The sequence below is a fragment of the Lepidochelys kempii genome, chromosome 5 (assembly GCF_965140285.1).
Source record: "Lepidochelys kempii isolate rLepKem1 chromosome 5, rLepKem1.hap1, whole genome shotgun sequence".
Taxonomy (NCBI): Eukaryota; Metazoa; Chordata; order Testudines; family Cheloniidae; genus Lepidochelys; species Lepidochelys kempii.
The window spans coordinates 108,495,813-108,510,733 of record NC_136384.1 but is presented as its reverse complement, the minus strand read 5'-3'; the positions used below and the strand labels follow the sequence as shown (position 1 = coordinate 108,510,733).

General features: G+C 42.6%; 1 protein-coding gene across 17 annotated transcripts in view; it reads left to right on the top strand.

The window, feature by feature from the left end:
* MPDZ (multiple PDZ domain crumbs cell polarity complex component) overlaps positions 1 to 9,287 on the top strand; it is a 134,249-nt gene extending 124,962 nt beyond the window's left edge. For all 17 annotated transcript variants that reach the window (XM_073345394.2, XM_073345403.2, XM_073345411.2 and 14 more), the window contains 5 exons: positions 1,526 to 1,648; positions 4,007 to 4,111; positions 4,456 to 4,568; positions 5,939 to 6,062; positions 6,979 to 9,287. In XM_073345394.2, the coding sequence (XP_073201495.1) occupies positions 1,526 to 1,648; positions 4,007 to 4,111; positions 4,456 to 4,568; positions 5,939 to 6,062; positions 6,979 to 7,125 (612 nt within the window). In that variant the 3' untranslated portion in view covers positions 7,126 to 9,287. The remainder of the gene's footprint in view (positions 1 to 1,525; positions 1,649 to 4,006; positions 4,112 to 4,455; positions 4,569 to 5,938; positions 6,063 to 6,978) is intronic.
* The last annotated feature ends 5,634 nt before the right edge of the window (positions 9,288 to 14,921 follow it).

The window sequence follows — 14,921 nt, the reverse complement described above, 5'->3', positions numbered from 1 at the left end:
AGCAATACACTAGGAGGAGTATGCTTCCTCTTTCTATATTTGCAGTGTTACGAAAATAGTGTACATCACCACAGCTAGCCCTATTACTTACAGATACAAAATGGGTAGATCCTCTTCTTAAAGCACAGGCCTATAATGGGGCAATTTCAAATCATGGCCGCTATTTGAGTGCAGTGACAGAATCTGCATGCTCAAAACCCAGTTTGTTATATAAATTGAGCTCAAATAGATTTTGCTCATGTATAGTCTGTCATTGGTGTGCATGATTGATAGGCCTGGTTATAAAATCAGGAGCAACTCCCCTGAAGTCAGGGAATTGCATAGGTGTAAAAACAATGTAAGAAGGGGTGTGTGTGTGTGTGTGGGGGGGAATCAGGCTGCAAAGTGAAACCAATTTCATGCAATGTGATACATACACATGTAATTTGCACCACACAAACGGCAGCTGGATTGAATCATGTCTGAATTTTTTTTTTTTAGCAGAACTTAAGCTAAACAGCTTTAGGTTGAGATTCTTGATTCTTTCACTGTGGACAAGTTTGCTCTTTTTTTCATCTCTTTTATTTCCCCTGAGAGATGAACATTGTGCAAGGGGAGTTAAATTGTTACATGGCTTCCTCAGTGCTTGTGTCATTGTTATAAAAGCTTTGGGTGAGTCTACAAGCCAACACTCCCACCCTACCCCACAGTATCACCTTTACTAAACCTCATTATTGGCTACGCTTTCCAGTCATTGGTGCGAGGGAGCCTTATTCTGCCCAGTGGTTATCAGTGGCTTCATTCTGCAACTTCAGCAATAAGGGATCTGTATAGTAAAAAATCAAGACAGAATAGCCAGTCAGATGTCACATAGGTGTGAGCTCAAAATGCCTGCCAGGCAATCTACAGGGCAACAGTGAAGGTAGAAGGAACAGAGATTTGCATCTTCTTGGTTAGAGTAAAAAATTCTCAGTGCTAGTGAACCAAAACAATTCATTGTTCCTTCTCCCATTACTATTTTCCATTCTCCCGTCCCTGTACTCCGTTGCTTGCTTACTAGCACCTGTACACGTTTTACGTTTCAACTTTATTTTTCCTTTTTTTTCTCCCTGAGAAACTATTTTAAAAAACAGGGTGCTTTCTCCTACTTCTCTCGGTGAAGTTTCTTGTGACACACTATGTGAAAGACCCTTCATGAAGACAAACTGACAAGTTTTGAGGAATTTGCAATAGTGGAATGAAAGTGAAGAGGAGTAGGAGTGCCATATCCCCTCCCTGTACATTGACCTGGAGGAATTAGGACTGAATTCTTCATAAGTGAATAGTTATTTTTTCCATTCATTGGTTTTAGGGTGCCTGTCTTAAGACACTGTAAAGAGGCCTGGCTTTGAGGGTGGGTGTTCAGTGCTGTCTGAAAATCAGGCCCCTTTAAGAGGCTTTAAGTTGGGTACCCAAAATCACTAGTCAGTCTTGAAAATCTGGGCCTAAAGGTAATTGTGTATTTTCTCTCAAACAGTATCTTAATCTGTTTTCTTTACTGTAACAGGGTCCTGCAGATTCCCTAGGAGTGAGCATTGCTGGAGGAGTAGGAAGTCCCCTGGGAGATGTTCCCATATTTATTGCCATGATGCACCCAAATGGAGTTGCAGCTCAAACTCAGAAACTCAGAGTAAGTTAATTGCTAAGAAAGGAGGTTGGTAAAAAAGCTTAATATGATGATGCTGAATAAATTACTCTGCCTTGGTCACAGAGTAGAGCAGGGGTCGGCAAACTTTTTGGCCCAAGAGCCACATCTGGGTTGCAAAATTCTATGGAGGGCCAGGTAGGGAAAGCTGTGCCTCCCCAAACAGCCTGGCCCCCGCCCCCTATCCACCCCCTCCTACTTCCCGCCCCCTGACTGCCCCCCTCACAACCGCCAAGCCATCCAACCCCCCCTGCTCCTTGTTCCCTGACCGCCCCCTCCTGGGACCCCCTGCCCCTAACCACCCCTGGAATCCCCCCCCATCCAACACCCCTCCCCCACCCCATTCCCTGTCCCCTGACTGCTCTGACCTCTGTCCACACCCCCGCCCCCTGACAGGCCCCGCAGGTCTCCCATACCTATCCAACCGCCCTGTTCCCCATCCCCTGACCACCCCCCCGTCCCCCAGAACCTCTGCCCCATCCAATTGCCCCTCTGTCTCCTGACTGCCCCCTGGTATCCCCTGCCCCTAACCGCCCCCTGCTCCCTGCCCCCCGGGACCTCCTGCCCTTTATCCAACCCCTCCGCTCCCTGCCCCCTTACCATGCTGCTCAGAGCAGCAGGACTGGCTTATTGGAAAGCCCGGCAGGATCAGCAGGTCAGAGCACTGGCGGCGTGGTGAGCTGAGGCTGCGCGGGAGGGGCCGGGGGCTAGCCTCCCCGGCTGGGAGCTCAAGGGCTGGACAGGACAGTCCCGTGGGCCAGATGTATCCCGCGGGCCATAGTTTGCCCACTTCTGGAGTAGAGCCACATGGTATATTCACTAGCACTTCAGGCCATGCCAGGAATTTCTCCCATTCAAATCAAGAGTACAGTAGTTTTAGATGGGTTTAGAGTACAGTAGTTTTTTTCACAAACATTAGCAATTGGGGAGAAAACCTTAAAGCAACCTTGGAACATGGAGCCAGCATGGCTTTCAGATACCAAAGTGAAGAGCTTGGTGGAGAAAGTTAATAGAGAAGTGTTATTTATCCTTTCACACAATACAAAAACCAGGGATCACTCAATGAAATTAATAGGCAGTTTGTTAAATACAAACAAGAGGAAATACTTTTTCATACCACACACAACTGTGGAAGTCATTGCCATGAGGTGTTGTGATCACCAAATGTATAACTGGGTTCAAAAAGAGCTGGATAAATTCATGGAGGGTAGGTCCATCAATGGCTATACGCCAAGATGGTCAAAAATACAACCCCATTTTTGGGTTGACCTTAAACCTCTGACTACCAGAAGCCGGGGGCGGGGGGGAAACGGGTGGATCACTCTATAATTGCATTGTTCTATACACTCCCCCTAAAGCTCTGGTGTGGGCCACTGTCAGAGATATGGTTAATCTTGCCCAGTATCCTGAGCTATCCCATACGGCAGCTCTTATGTGTAGATAAATAGATCCCACATCTGTCCTGATTATTGGCACAGCAGTCAGCAGCCTCCCCAATGCCTGCAGTTATGCGATTTATTTTACATCCTTCTGTTAGTTGCTTTTCCTGCAGCACATTCAACTTACCCATCTCTGTGTGTAGGCTATTCTTGTTTTGTACACCCACTGAGTGCAAAATTGGTATGAATTAGTGTATTACCACTTGCAGCCATTTATGTCTGGTTTAAGACCAGTTTGCATCACCACTGAATGTGGCCCATGTATTCCCCTGAGAGTTGTACTGGATTATTCCAAGCTGCATTTGAACATGGGGGACCTGATGATAATATGCTACATTGGTCTGTCTTCCCAGAATGTGTAAATGTATGACTGTCGTCTACTGATTGAAATATCAGAGGTATGTATGTGTTGACTTCTAATGTCTAATGACAGCTATGCAATCTATAATACTGACATCTCTGTAGTGTATGTGATTATATTATCCACAAGTAGATTCAGGTCTTTGAGGATATAAACCTCAATAACTACTACAGAATCAGGGCTGTTTCACCAGTTATCACTAGAGAATTATGACTTGCACTGGAAACAAAGGGCCAGATTCTCAGGTGGCATAAATTGCTGAAGCTTTATTGAATTCACTAAAGCTGCATTGATTTAAATCAGCTGAAGATCTGGGCCAAAGACTTTCTTGTATCTAAGATCAAGAATATGCTGTAGACAGGTGGTAAATATTTCCTGAATACTATATATTTTTTGCAAATCCTGCTAGCTAGATCCAGTTACTCAGTTCAAGTATTCTTCACAGAAAGGATATCCTCTTATTTTGTGTTGTAAAAATGGCATGTAGATCTTGGTGACATAGCTTCTTATTAATGGCTAGCTCTTTAATTTTCTCTTCTGTAGGTTGGGGATAGGATTGTTAATATTTGTGGAACATCCACAGAGGGCATGACACACTCCCAAGCTGTCAGCCTACTGAAAAATGCTTCAGGCACTGTTGAACTGCAGGTAAGGAGTTTCTCTGCACTGATGTTTAGAATGCACTTTGCAGTTTTGATTCTGAGGCTGAAAAACCAAAAGTAACACACAACTGTCCAGTTCTGAGGAAAATGTAGCCATAGAATATAGGGGGTTGGAGGGTTATGTTGTGCAGTTTTCACATCCTCTCCATATTTTGCTCCAAAGTTACCACTTAGTCTTATTTTAGCTGAAAGGAAGAAAAGTCTCATTTGTTGCAAAAACCTGTTTTGGTCATTTCACCTTTGTAAATACTGTGGTGTTAATCATGGTGGGCTCAGTTGTCCAAGCGTCACCTTCCTCATTTCACAGCTATCTGCAATATGCCCTCTCAGGTGGTGGCCGGAGGAGATGTAAGTGTCGTAACTGGTCAGCAACAGGATCCACCAGCTTCCAGCCTTTCATTTGCAGCACTAACCTCAAGCAGCATCTTTCAGGATGATTTAGGGTAAGTGCATCTATTATCCTTGATGGATCCTTTCTAATTGGGTTACTGTAAGGCCCACTAGCTGGGACTGCTCTTGAAAACTGCCTAGAATTTGCAGCATGTTCAGAGTGAGGTGTCCTGCCAGCCTAGTCATGACTGTCACAGGAAGCAGAGAACTGGGCTCCGTAGGCCACATAGGACATTCTGGTTCATTTCAGAGTACAATTCACTATGCGGGTTTTGACCCAGAGAGCTATGGTACAATTTGATTGCAGCACCGCAGAGACTACTTCATTCCTTGTGTTGTACTTGAGATTAGCTGAAGTACTTAAGCTAATTGCCCCCCTGGCTTAAATGTCAGGGCATTTTAAGTGCGTGGCTGTTGACTCTAGAACTCACTCTTCCTGCCAGTCCATCAGAGCCTGAGTTTGTTGACTTGTCGGGTATGCTGGAAGGCACAGCTGTCCATTTACTGCCCGAGAGAGTGTTTTGGGGGCTTCATAGATTTTGATAGGTCGCCTGATTTCCTGGGCCAACACAACCTCCACGGTGGTTGGGTTTTTTTTTGTTCTTGGGGCAGGGTGTTGGTGTTTTAATTTTATACATAATTGTACCTGCAGTTTATTGCAGACACAAACATTATTTGATATTTAAATACTTGATGTGTGTGCACAAACAAGTAGTTGGATGCCTGTCTGCTAATATTCCCATCCTGAGTATGAAAATATGGGCACAGTTCTTTGTGGTTGAAAATTTAAATTATTTCAAAGCAGACCATCACTAAAAATCAGCCCACAAACTTCTAGGTATACAGTGTATATTATCTACTGGAGGAGTGGTGAAAAACATGTGATTCAAATTGTAAGTTCTATAGTTCTTTTAGTCTGTCAAAACATTGCAAATTTATAAAAATACAAGGCCAAGCAACAGAAGAGGACAAGAATGACTAAACCAGACTTAGGAATTGGTTGGAGCTATTTTTGATTTTCTCTTATATATGAGTTTTGGGGGAGGGAGGGTTTTTTAAAATAATGTAGCTTTTGTGGGGTTTATTTTGTTTCTCTCTGAGCTCCAGGATACTTACTTATCTATAGGTAATAAGCATCATTCAATTATGCAGTGTATTAAATGACAGAATGAATAAACTTCTGCAGACAGAAGGTTAAATACCATGGAGAAGTTATGAAAGGAAACTGTAAATAAGTAACCAGCCTATGGCATTAAGCAGGATTACAGTGGTTGACATGAACTGAAGTATTCACTGCAATATACTTAAAATCCTATGTAGAGTTCTCAGCAAAGGAAAGTTTAAGAGCCTCTTTGCTGAACAATCCACATACTGAACTAGACATTCACAAAAGAAACAGGATAACTTCTTTTCTCTGTTGTAGGCCCCCTCAGTATAAGACCATTACTCTAGATCGAGGACAGGATGGTCTAGGCTTTAGTATTGTGGGAGGATATGGCAGTCCTCATGGAGATTTACCCATCTACGTTAAGACAGTATTTGCAAAGGTAAGTGCACAGGTGTAAAACTACTCAAACATTTCAGTGCTCATGCTCAGCAGCTGATTTATTAATATCGCCTGGGGAAAAGCCAGTGGGTTCTGGACTGTTTATTTTATTGTTTGTCTTCTCCAAGCAGGAATGCAGATACCATTTTAAATTGTGTCTGCAGTTTGAGGCTTTAAGTAAACTGGGCCCAATTTTCAGAATTCCCATTTGCTCCTAGCAAACATTTGGATTTGAGGTTGTGATTTAGTTGTCCACTTTGGACAATTGCACCCTCCCCTTCCCCCGTTTAGTTTGCATTCTCTTCAAGCAGTGCTTGGGGTTAATTTGAATTATTTGCAATGAATATTGGAATCAAATATAGGCCAGAAACACTGGATCCAAATCTTAACTTTGGAGAAGTTCACATCCTCATCTGAACTTGGTGTATAAAGCAGGCCTGAGTCAGATAACCAAGTTGGAAGACCTCCATACCTTGACGTTTAGGTTCAGATCTGGATTCGATTTCTAATTTGAATTGTTGAGAACTTTGCCAGCCAAACCAAGATGGCTGAAGGAGTTTAAAAATTCCATAGATCTGACTTATAGAATGTATGTAGTACATCGTTCCCATGCTGTAAATTTCATTCCACTAATAAGGTGATGAGGACTTTCATGAATCCACCTGGTTAGTTTGCAAAGTGGAAACTTTATGCAAAAACCTATAGGCAGGTAGAACCAGCACCTACTAAGGACAAAATGAGCCTGGGTTTGTAATAGTGAAAACTGATCAGCGTAGCCTTTCTCAAGCAGAAAAGTTTAATGTGTGCTGTATATTGAACCCACCTTACTAAGACCCTCTTTAGATTTCTCTTTGAACAGCTATAAAACCAGGAGTTTCAGAAATGCATGTCTGCAGTTACATGCTGTTTAATTTCAGGGTGCAGCAGCAGAGGACGGACGGCTGAAGAGAGGGGATCAAATCATTGCTGTCAATGGGCAGAGCTTAGAAGGGGTGACCCATGAAGAAGCAGTTGCTCTTCTAAAAAGGACAAAAGGGACTGTCACTCTGACTGTTCTCTCATGAATTGGCTGTCCAAAGAATAGGATCAACAAGATCCCATTATCTACATTCCACATAGCAAAGTTTATGTAGCCATCTTACTAGTCCAGCTTGACCAGACTGTTACATCACTGAAGAAAAAATAACACTTAATTGTATTTTTGAACACAATAGAAGTATTTGTCCTACTGTCGAATCACTGGGATGGGCTTATGTAGTCTCTGGCAAAGACTTAAGGTTTTTTATTATTATTGTAATGAATACAGTGATCCACCAGAACATAAAAGTTTACATTAGTAACCGCATTGGAAAACTGGAATGTTTTGCAAAGAGGCTTTGAATATTTGAGATAGGTGTGGGAGGGAGAATGTGTGCACTAAACAGTCAAGGGGGAAGGAGATAACTAAGGATATTTAAAAAGCAGAAATAAAGTCACAGGAGGAACAACAGTTGAACAAAAGAAGGTAGATGGAAAAACTAGTTAGAAAGTCAGTGCTGCTAATTCCATGCTCCAGAAGCAAAATAATGGAGAGGTAGGGTTGGTTTTTTTTTGGTGCTCAGGGGTTGAAAAATCCACTTGCAGGAAACTTTCCCTGGTGAATGAGGGAGCCCTACTGCACCTGCAATATCACAAGGATTTAGGCTTCCCTTTTAAAGTAGTGAAGTTCCTAAACTTGGTGGGTGTGAAGATAATGTTCCCGATGTGAACAGTAAAATGAACACTGTCCTTTTCCTAAGTTTGCAGAAAGGCAGCTCCAGTGTCACTGCTGCTCAGAGCTTCTTGAAGCAACAGCACAAATTAACCACTCTGGCTAGCTTCCGGGTCACTAGTCAGAGCCCAGTGGAAACAGGTGTGGAGTCAATTTCATGCTGCTGCGATTGCTCTAAGCCAGTGGTGGACAACCTACGGCCCACAGGCCACATGCAACCCATCACGGTAATCTGATTGCAGGCCGTAAGACATTTTGCTGACGTTGACCATCCCCAGGCCTGGGTCCCTGCAGCTCCCAGTGGGCGGGAAAGGCAAACTGTGACTGCTACTGGGAGCTGCGGGGAGCCATGCCTGCGGATGCTCGATGCCAGGAAAATGTCTCGTGGCCCACAATCAGATTACCCTGATGGGCCACATGTGGCTCACCACTGCTGTAAGCAGAAGCAGATACTGAAGACATTCAGAGAGGAGGAGGACCCAAAAGAAGGGATAGAGGAGGGGTAGAGTAATAAAGACCCCCCTCCAGTAGAGAGGAGTCCAAAAGTAGGGCAAAGGATAGAGGTTCCTCTACATCTTCACCCTAGTCAGAAAGCATGCAGGAGGGGAAAGGATGGGCAGAGAAAGAAGTCCCTTAGTCCTTCCAGCTGCTGGAAGGAGTTCTAAATTATTGAACGCTTACAAGGCAGACACTGATATGTAAGATGGAGCCCTGTAAAGATCTAGGAACAATGCTCCTGGCTTCTCACTATAAAGTGTTGTCCCTGGACCTTACTTGTGGATTCCCTAACGGTCAGTTTCCCCACTTTTGCCTCATATGTGTCTGCTTGGTCAAGCCCCATCTGTGATTGAACCTTGTCACTAAATACAATATGTCTTTAAAACCTTTAGAGAGGAAGAAATGTCAAAGGGCATGTGAGCACTGGTGTTCCTTTAGGCTAGGGTGCTTCCCACGATGTACATTCATGTAGCTGCAAGATTGCATATTGACCAGCAAACACCTATAGCAGCTGGAGCACCATGTCAGTTGTTTATAATATTTAATTATTGAGTTCTAAAGCGGGGGCACATTCAAACTGTGCTAGAGAAATATGCAATTTTACTGAGTGAAAAACAGCAGGGTTAGGAGTGTTTGAGAGCTACTACTTGTGAATTGATAGCTAAATATAAGTGGATTAACTAAAAAATCCCTCTTTTTCAATAATTATTTGAGATGTTACAATACAATAGGCTAAGAAAAACAGATGGTGCCAGTACTTGAGGCAACTGGTGATGCATTATTAGCCTGTACTCATTCCAGTGTAGTGTGTGAAATGTCTAAGTTAGAGTATGTAAAGTCTCTTCAAATATTATCTATATTTGTAACAGAAGTAGTGTACAGATATTTTATTATTGCCTTTGTGTCTAAATGCAGGATTCAAGAAAATAAATATGAAGCTGTAAGTGGTGAATTAATAAAGTTACAGGTGTATTTGTGGTTGCTTTGTGATGGAGTTGTTTTTTTCCATTATTAAAGGGTTGGTATTAGGCCCACAATTTAGGTTTTGTAAAATAACATCATCAGATTTAACAAAACTGGGATTAATGCTATAAATGCATCAAGGATTCTTTTAACTTTTCCACTAAAAACTATATTTAAATGTTGCATAGTTGCATTCCAGACACTGCAGTACTGTCTTCCAGCTAATTCTGGAGAACCAGACATCAAAACTGACTAGAACAGAGGTTCTCAAACTGTGGTCCGTGGACCACCCGTGGTCTGCAAGCTCCATTCAGGTGGTCCGCGGATAGTTCCCTCTAAGATGCGCTCCTGGGCGACCGCACATGAGAGAATGAAGGACCACCCACCTAATTAGTGGAGCTGCGCAGGCATGGCTCTGCTAATTAGGTTCCTGGACCCTGGAAAGGATTCACAGGTAAGGTGAGGTAGTGGCCTTGGGGGGAATAGGCAGTAATTGGGAAGGGGCAGTGGGGTGAGAAGAGGGAGTGGGGGGGGGATTTGGGACAGGACTGCAGTGGCCAGAGAGGGCACATACATCACATTAGAAAGGTAAGACTAATTATTATTAAAATATGAGTTGTGTGCTTTTATTTGTAGAACAAACAATGTTGTTTATTATTAGGGTTTTTTTTTATATAGCGCTTTTATCCAAAGCGCTTCACAATAGTTAGCTGGCGGTACAGACAACATTTGGAAAGATCATTAAGTAGTCTGCCAAGACCCTCAGCAATTTTCAAGTGGTTCGCAAAAAAAGACGTTTGAGAACCATTGGACTAGAAGTAAATGTGAAATTGGCAAGTTCTTTTTCTCCAAGTTGTCAAATGGAAAAATCAGTGAAAATAAAATTAGATTAGGGACACAGGAATTGCCAGAGCAGTGACCCAGCTAGACAGTCTTTGACTATGGCTATACTGCTTCCTCAGAGAAACGCACAAGATGCCACATAGTGGACAACTATGGAATAACTTATGCTGCAGTGTATACACCAATCACTGATGGCAAGGGGCTGATTATCCAGCCAAACTTTTTTTTCTCTTTCATCATTGTGTAGTTAACCCTATCTAACGTAATTGGACTCGGTCCTGCAAGGTGCTAAGCCCTGTGGCCCTGATTCTGCAAAGCACTCATTTTTTAGTTACTTTGATGGCTCTATTCCTGTGCTTAAAGTTAAGTAGTGCTTTGGAGGATTGGCATCAGAAGGAAGGCTCAACATTTCAGATGGCCAAGCCCGTAGAGATGTCTCACCCTTTAGTTGAATCCTGCTAAGTGCTTGACTTTTAATAAGATAAACAGATGTGTGAAAAATGTGGGTCTGGATTGAACACAGCTGACATGCAGGGGTGCAAATTTCTCACCCCCGGCAATGATAGTCCTGTTTTGCAAGAGGCTGTCAGTCAGGGAAAGAAGGCTTTAATTTGTGGTTGGGGTTCAGGGCTATCCCTAGCAATTCTGGGGCCCTACGCACCCCCCCATACACACACACATTCACCGGCAGCACGGCTGAGGCCAGGTCACTACATTCCCGTTGCCGGTGAGTGCAGGCCCAGCCCAGCTGAAGATCTCGCGGGGGTGGGGCTGGGAGGGGGCCCAGGGGGAGAGGTCGGGGGGTGTTTGTAGGGGCAGGACCCTGGGGAAGAGCTGGAGCAGCACGCAGCTGCGCAGGGCACCAGGAAATATGGTGCCCCAAATTTCCTGGTGCCCTACACAGCTGCATGCTTTGCATAGGGGTAAGGACAGCCCTGTTGGGGTTTCACAGCGGGCCAGATCAGTGCTGAATCCAGTGGGGTTGAGATTATTCATCCTCTGCAGGAATCACGCCCATAAAAACAAGAACATGAGCTGTATATTACATGGCAAAAATTGCACCTGCTTAATGGGCCTATTTGTTCTGCTCTTCAGTGGCAAAGGGGCACGTACTGTTGCATGAACAGAGCACAATGGCTAAATATTCAGCAATGATTAACCAAACTGTTACGTTTTGCAAATCCAGTATTTTGCCAAGCTAGAAGATGTAATCCATGTTACACAGTTCTTTTCCTTTCCACTGATTTGTAGAAACAAAACCCACATTTTTGTAGAATGGCTAAGCTATTTCTGTATATCAAGTATTAGATGATCATAATGGTCCCTTCTGACCTTAGTATCTATGAGTCTATTTCTTGCCCATGGCACATATGATACAGTTGGGAAGAGATGAAGACTTACTTTTACAAATGTTACTAAGGACGTTGCACACAGGGACCACTTTAGTGCATAAAAGCCTTTAAAACGACATTATACATATATTTATTTTTGTTCCTTTCCAACTACTGGATCATGGATCTGCCATGGCACCTTTACAGATCTCAAATGTTTGGAGCTACTGGTCACTATAGTAAGGTTGGTGTAAGCATGTAACAATATCCTATTGATTTTAGCAAAACTTCCACTTACTGACAGTGGATACACAAATTTCAAACTTTATTGTAATAATGTCTCTGGTGATGGAATATGACCTCGTTTCTACTGTAGAACTAGGACAAGCTTCCCTTTGAATTGTTTTCCTCCTCCCCTGCCCTCAACCTTTCTTTTCACTAGGGAAAATGCTTCCACAATGGGATCAATATTGTTATTCCTGACAGAATAATAATTTGAAACTATACATAAAAAGTGGATGCGGTTCCCCTAATAATGCTGAATAGCAATTAAAGAGAACGGATATGAGATTAGACAGTGCAGACCCTGAAAACTTTGTTTACATTTCAGAGGGAAGATACTGGCACGCTACAACCTTTCTTTATTTTTGCTTGACTGCTGTTTTTTATTGTCAGCATTGTCATTCCAAAAAATTACTTTAGTGACAAAATGTTTTTACAAGAAAGAAACCCACCTAATCTTCTCCTTTGAGCCACATTTTAGAAAACAGCCTTTAGCAATAAAATCTGTGCGACGCAGTGACGGTATTAGATCAGGAATAGTGAGTTCTGTACAAAAGATTTTTTTTAAAGGTCATGAATGTGCGATTTGCATTACTTATCAATATAACTAACCTTAAATAACTGAGTGCTATACTAGAGGTGTTAGTGTCTGATTGCATTTAGAAGCTGAAAGGGCATCTGTGGTTAGGTGATCGCAAACATCATTCGCCTGCCGCAGAATTAGCAGCTGGCCTGCTAAAAGCAGGTGAGGACCAGTTTCAATTTCAGTGCTCAGCGAGTAAATGTCTGACTTGTTATCCACTTATTTAAGAATGCATTCTGATTGGGTAAAAACTATGTTTATTTGGAAACATTGTTTAATTTTTTTCTTTCTCTGCCCATCTTGGCAGACTTAACCAGCCCTATGCATTCAGCATGTAAAAATAGTCCACAGAGTAATGGGATAGCTCAACACAGCTATTGTGATACATAGTTTTTTGTCTATTCATGGTGCTTTTGTGCACTTCACTTGGGAAGTGGGTTAAATCTAGAACTTATTCCATGGGAGGAAGCATGAGTTCTAATTTTGGCTCTGCCAGACAGCTGGCTTGACCCTGAATAAATCACTTGGTCTACACATCTGCCCACACCCAACTGAGATTAAGGAATTTGGGAACTTTCTATTAGCACTTAAAGTGCAGGCTTAGTACTAAACCCAAATAGTAAATACAGTAATTTTCAAACAGCTGATGAAGTGGAAAATGAATGAGGTCTATGATAATGTATGCAGGTTTTATGTAACTATTTATTAGAGTGTTTTTCAGCAGAAAAAAACCTAAAGTAAAGCTGTAGTACTTCACATGGCATCCATAACAAACAGGTGTGTTAGCCATGGGGGTTTCTGTGATAATACAACAATGCCTAAAGTCTACCCATCACATATTAACGTATTTCATTTGGTTTAATTTTTCATATTAAAACAGTTGGCTCTCTTTGGTTTACAATTCTTCTAACACTCTGGTATTTCTGTAAAGATCAATAACATGTGAATAATTGTGTGTGGAAGGGAACAGGAGCTGGGGGTGAAAATGTAGCCAGGGCCTGGGACGTACAGTAGATGGGGCAACAATCACTGATTCTTGTGTGTGGCTCATCTACCCATATTCATTTTCCTTCTGAGTCATCCCAAACTTCATGATCCTGTCTCTACCTTTTCTTACTGACCAGGTTCTGCAGCACACCCTGTGGGCCAGATTTTCAGCCTGTACTCAACCGTGCCTTGGTTTTTGGCAACTGCAGTTTTTTGGGTACAAATGAGGATGTGCTTTAAATGAATTAGACAGCTCATGAGATGCATAGATGTTGAGATGATATGAGTACTCATACATAATATTTGCCATGAACTTGCATCTGCAAGAATTGACTCTCAAGAACCACAGAGTCAGAGGATACTGATCCCTGTCACAGGGTAAGGGTATTATTAACCTTTGCGATCCAGGTCACGTGTTCGAGGTAGACCTTTCAGTTCATGATGTGTCACCCTTCGGTGTAGTTATGACTCCCAAGTATTTCCAGCAGACAAAATGGAAGCTGGGTTTTCAAAATCTGATTCTTTAACTCAAAGACTCCGTACAGGCACAAAGAAATATTGTTTGAATGAAATTATTCTGAGGATTAAAGCGAGGCTAGTTTCAAATATGTACTAATCTTTGCCAGTTCTGTTACCTGCAACAAACAAGAATAATATAACTCCTTATATTAGATTTCTCCTTAGGAAGTCCACCAATTGGGATATCACATTGGATATGTCAGTTTTTTTAGCTTGGGATTGACATAGGGCAAGTGACAAGTATTCATGGAGTAAAATTAAGGTTATGCACAGTTGTTAATCATAGAATATCAAGGTTGGAAGGGACCTGAGGGGGTCATCTAGTCCAACCCCCTGCTCAAAGCAGGACCAGTCCCCAATTTTTGCCCCAGACCCTTAAATGGCCCCCTCAAGGATTGAACTCACAACCCTGGGTTTAGCAGGCCAATGCTCAAACCGTTGTTTTGGGGTGAGCTTGCTGCACGTGCAGAGATAGGCAGACGGTGCATACTTAATTATTATGAACACTACAAAGCTTTAAATTTATTAGTAAAACCTCATTTGAATATAAAATACAGCACCATGTGTTCATTTGAGCCCAGGTCCTACGTGCGTAACAGGGGGAGCTAGGTTTCTGGTTTTGCTCTAGCTAATTTCAGGGAGGGAAGCTGTGTCCCGTGCACAGTTCTCATGATTTTTTCCCCTCAAAACCAACTGTAGGGGCTCCAGCAGGGCGAGAGCACAGCCCACGTACTTCTCCTTTTCATATACAACAATCCAATCATAATCTTCTTTTTGTCAGTCATTGATGCACTTTTACTATTGATAGAGGCTAGATCCAAGTCTGGATTTGTGTCCTTCCCCTTCAGACACACACACACACACGTACACTTATGAACAAAGGGGTCATCTGTAAAATTTGCTCCAGGTTCACATTTCTAGTATGTCCAATTCAATGGCATTTTCACCCTTAGTTTTGGGTTGGCCCACTCTTTAGTATAAATAGTCACGCTAAACACTAGAACGTGTATGGTTTTGATGTCATCTTTGTTTAAGCTTTATGTACAAATATGCAAGACCCAACTCCCTGTGTACACTGCTGCTCAAGCAGGGTTCTGAATGGCT